General features: G+C 43.5%; 1 protein-coding gene across 1 annotated transcript in view; it reads left to right on the top strand.

Moving 5' to 3' along the window:
* LOC117444302 (mitochondrial import inner membrane translocase subunit TIM50-like) overlaps positions 1–409 on the top strand; it is a gene marked incomplete at its 3' end in the record, with an annotated part of 4,797 nt that extends 4,388 nt beyond the window's left edge. Inside the window, exon 4 of the mRNA XM_034079963.1 lies at positions 311–409. Coding sequence (XP_033935854.1) covers positions 311–409 — 99 coding nt within the window. The remainder of the gene's footprint in view (positions 1–310) is intronic.
* Between the last annotated feature and the right edge of the window lie 4,591 nt (positions 410–5,000).

The following is a 5,000-nucleotide window of genomic DNA, read 5'->3' as shown; positions in this document are numbered from 1 at the left end:
TTAGAAACGGCAGCCAGTTAGCCTAGCTTAGCATAAAGGTGTAAACAGCTAGCGTTGCTCCGTTTTACCACGTCTAAGGGTTACTGATTAACATGTGACATCTTATTCAAGTGTTTCAAAAGGACTTGTTGAGTCTGTTAGAAATGAATGGCAGTTAGTTGTGGTTGTTTACGTCTGATTCACTCCTTTGAGATGCTAACCGAGCTGTGAGTGTGGAAGTGTGTCGACTTGTTTACACACACACACACACACAAGGATTTATTTTCTTTGTGTTTTGATTTACTTTGTCTTTTCTTTTGGGGGGGTGTAGACGGCGTATCCTCTGATCGACAGCATCGACCCTCAAGGTTTCGTCATGTATCGTCTCTTCAGAGATGCTACACACTACATGGATGGACACCACGTTAAGGTACGAATATCCAGACAACATATTAAAGAGTCCCTACTTTAAAGAGTCCTCTCCTGCTGATGTTCAGGTGTATATCAGTATGTAGTGTCTCTACTTTAAAGAGTCCTCTCCTGGTGATGTTCAGGTGTATATCAGCATGTAGTGTCTCTACTTTAAAGAGTCCTCTCCTGCTGATGTTCAGGTGTATATCAGTATGTAGTGTCTCTACTTTAAAGAGTCCTCTCCTGCTGATGTTCAGGTGTATATCAGTATGTAGTGTCTCTACTTTAAAGAGTCCTCTCCTGCTGATGTTCAGGTGTGTATCAGTATGTAGCGTCTCTACTTTAAAGAGTCCTCTCCTGCTGATGTTCAGGTGTATATCAGTACGTAGTGTCTCTACTTTAAAGAGTCCTCTCCTGCTGATGTTCAGGTGTATATCAGTATGTAGTGTCTCTACTTTAAAGAGTCCTCTCCTGCTGATGCTCAGGTGTATATCGTATGTAGTGTCTCTACTTTAAAGAGTCCTCTCCTGCTGATGTTCAGCTGTATATCAGTATGTAGTGTCTCTACTTTAAAGAGTCCTCTTCTGCTGATGTTCAGGTGTATATCAGTATGTAGTGACTCTACTTTAAAGAGTCCTCTCCTGCTGATGATCAGGTGTATATCAGTATGTAGTGTCTCTACTTTAAAGAGTCCTCTTCTGCTGATGTTCAGGTGTATATCAGTATGTAGTGTCTCTACTTTAAAGAGTCCTCTCCTGCTGATGTTCAGGTGTATATCAGTATGTAGTGTCTCTACTTTAAAGAGTCCTCTCCTGCTGATGTTCAGGTTCATATCAGTATGTAGTGTCTCTACTTTAAAGAGTCCTCTCCTGCTGATGTTCAGGTGTATATCAGTATCAGGGTTTCCGCTAGGATTTTTTCTCGCCGGTCAAATGTCCGGGCAGAATTTATTTTACCGGACTAATTTGAAACTTACCGTGTGTCATATTTCAATAATAATAATAGTTGTGTAGCAGAGTTTCCGTTAGCATGTAATTACCGGACTATGAGCAGATATGCTTCAGTTTAAAACTCAGTTCACGGGCTCATTTTTATATCGCTTCAGTTTATAATCGTAACAGATCGAAAAATCAGATTCATTTTCAATAAATGATGCCACAACAACAACAACATATTATTACATTCAAACAAACTACATTGTAGTAGATAACGTACATTATTCAGAAGTTTACATCAACTTTGAATAATAACACCGGAGAAACGGATCCTCTCTCTCCCTCTCCCTCCCTCTCTCTCTCTCTCCCTCCCTCCCTCTCTCTCTCTCTCTCTCCCTCTCTCTCTCCCTCCTCTCTCTCTCTCTCTCCTCTCTCTCCTGACAGCACGTCAGTTTCTCATGCAGCTCGCTAAACAGAGGGCGGGGCTTCAGGTGATCATGCAGAGCTGCGTGTCTCGGTCAGACTCAGCAGCTTGATCTGATCTCTCTCTCTCTCAGGTTACACTTCACTCTCGTTTATGTCCATAGAGATCAATCCAGCTCTCCTGATCGGCCTTTATAGAGAGCACCGATCAAAACTATTAAGAGTGAATATCGGCCGATAATGACCGGCGGCCGTCGATCGGAGCCTCCCTAATTATTACCAGACATGTTGACCGGCAGGTTTTGAAATTTACCGTTTTTTTATAAATTTGACCAGCTAAAAACCGGTAATTACCGGCTAACGGAAACCCTGATCAGTATGTAGTGTCTCACTTTAAAGAGTCCTCTCCTGCTGATGTTCAGGTTCATATCAGTATGTAGTGTCTCTACTTTAAAGAGTCCTCTCCTGCTGATGTTCAGGTGTATATCAGTATGTAGTGTCCTCTACATTTAAAGAGTCCTCTCCTGCTGATGTTCAGGTGTATATCGGTATGTAGTGTCTCTACTTTAAAGAGTCCTCTCCTGCTGATGTTCAGGTGTATATCAGTATGTAGTGTCTCTACTTTAAAGAGTCCTCTCCTGCTGATGTTCAGGTGTATATCAGTATGTAGCGTCTCTACTTTAAAGAGTCCTCTCCTGCTGATGTTCAGGTGTATATCAGTATGTAGTGTCTCTACTTTAAAGAGTCCTCTCCTGCTGATGTTCAGGTGTATATCAGTATGTAGTGTCTCTACTTTAAAGAGTCCTCTCCTGCTGATGTTCAGGTGTATGTCAGTATGTAGTGTCTCTACTTTAAAGAGTACTCTCCTGCTGATGTTCAGGTGTATATCAGTATTAGTGTCTCTACTTTAAAGAGTCATCTCCTGCTGATGTTCAGGTGTATATCAGTATGTAGTGTCTCTACTTTAAAGAGTCCTCTCCTGCTGATGTTCAGGTGTATATCAGTATGTAGTGTCTCTACTTTAAAGAGTCCTCTCCTGCTGATGTTCAGGTGTATATCAGTATGTAGTGTCTCTACTTTAAAGAGTCCTCTCCTGCTGATGTTCAGGTGTATATCAGTATGTAGTGTCTCTACTTTAAAGAGTCCTCTCCTGCTGATGTTCAGGTGTATATCAGTATGTAGTGTCTCTACTTTAAAGAGTCCTCTCCTGCTGATGTTCAGGTGTATATCAGTATGTAGTGTCTCTACATGTCTCCATGCTTTAATGTTCAAAAAGCTCTTTATTGTTCTCATGCTGCAGCACCTCTTTTCACCCTCTGTCTGAAACCAGGGCCCAGTGTGCTCTGATTGGTCAGCTGGACGACTCCCGATTCCAAACTTTTAAAAAAAAAAAAAAAATGATATTTTTAATTTATTTTTGTAACAATTTATTACATTTTTCATTTATTTATTTATTTTATAATTTTACTTCTTTTTTTACAGCAAAAACAAATTATTTATATTTTAACAAAATCTCAAAAATACTGTTTTTATGTATAACTAAATTCTTCCTCGACACAAACTCCCGATTACAAACTTGTAAAAACGTAAATGAAACACCTGTAGACACCGACAGGCTGCAGACCCCCTGCTGTCAGCCTTCTGCTCAGACATTGATTTATCCTCCTCCTCTTCCTCCTCTTCCTCTCAACAATAGCCCCCCCTCCTCCCTCTCAGGCCTCATTAACCTTCTGCCTCTTCCTCTTATCTCACCTCCTTTCCTCCCCTCCTCACTCTTTTCTTCCTCCCCCCTCCTTCTGTCTCCCTCCAACTGTCATCTCAGTTCTTTTTCTTTCTTTTTTTGACGGGTAGTTTTTTTTAAAGAAGCTGTTTAACCTACTTCCCAGAGAGAGGAGACACTTCTTCTGCTCTCATCTCCATGACGCCCGGAGGAGCAGCTGCTGAGAGAGAGTTATCACTGCTCCATACGTCACGGAGAGTTATTAACGCTGCGTACGTCATAGGGATGCCAGTGATTATTAGATTATTCGAATACAGTCTCCATAATCGAATATTATTTTTAAAAATCGATTTTATTTATATATTTATATAATATTTATAATATTAAAAAAAATTCTGGCTTAGTTTCAACCAAAATATAGACTAATGCTAATAATAGTATTAATAATTGTAAATGGCCATTGGTCACGCCACCGGTTTGTTTTACTGTAAACTTAAGGAAGCCTGGGGGGGGGTCGGTCGAATAATCGATTTTGATCATGGTCAGTTTCTGGCAACCCTCGTACGTCAGGAGAAAGTGAATACATGTTGTTTACATCGATGTGCATTTACTGCCGGCTGCCGCTAGCATCCAGGCACTGCCTAATGGCTGCGTACGTGAGGGAGAGTTCTAATGTTCGTACGCGAGGGGGAGTTATAATGTTCGTACGCGAGGGAGAGTTCTAACGTTCGTACGCGAGGGGGAGTTATAATGTTCGTACGCGAGGGAGAGTTTAACGTTCGTACGCGAGGGAGAGTTCTAACGTTCGTACGCGAGGGAGAGTTCTAACGTTCGTACCCGAGGCGGAGTTCTAACGTTCGTACGCGAGGCGGAGTTCTAACGTTCGTACGCGAGGGGGAGTTCTAACGTTCGTACGCGAGGCGGAGTTCTAACGTTCGTACGCGAGGCGGAGTTCTAACGTTCGTACGCGAGGCGGAGTTCTAACGTTCGTACGCGAGGCGGAGTTCTAACGTTCGTACGCGAGGCGGAGTTCTAACGTTCGTACGCGAGGGGGAGTTCTAACGTTCAGTACGCGAGGGGGAGTTCTAACGTTCGTACGCGAGGCGGAGTTCTAACGTTCGTACGCGAGGCGGAGTTCTAACGTTCGTACGCAGGAGGAGTTCTAACGTTCGTACGCGAGGCGGAGTTCTAACGTTCGTACGCGAGGCGGAGTTCTAACGTTCGTACGCGAGGCGGAGTTCTAACGTTCGTACGCGAGGCGGAGTTCTAACGTTCGTACGCGAGGCGGAGTTCTAACGTTCGTACGCGAGGCGGAGTTCTAACGTTCGTACGCGAGGCGGAGTTCTAACGTTCGTACGCGAGGGGAGTTCTAACGTTCGTACGCGAGGGGGAGTTCTAACGTTCGTACGCGATGGGGAGTTCTAACGTTCGTACGCGATGGGGAGTTCTAACGTTCGTACGCGAGGGGGAGTTCTAACGTTCGTACGCGAGGGGGAGTTCTAACGTTCGTACGCGAGGCGGAGTTTAACGTT

The sequence above is a fragment of the Pseudochaenichthys georgianus genome, unplaced genomic scaffold (assembly GCF_902827115.2).
Source record: "Pseudochaenichthys georgianus unplaced genomic scaffold, fPseGeo1.2 scaffold_790_arrow_ctg1, whole genome shotgun sequence".
Classification (NCBI taxonomy): Eukaryota; Metazoa; Chordata; class Actinopteri; order Perciformes; family Channichthyidae; genus Pseudochaenichthys; species Pseudochaenichthys georgianus.
This window is presented reverse-complemented; position numbering and strand designations above follow the sequence as displayed.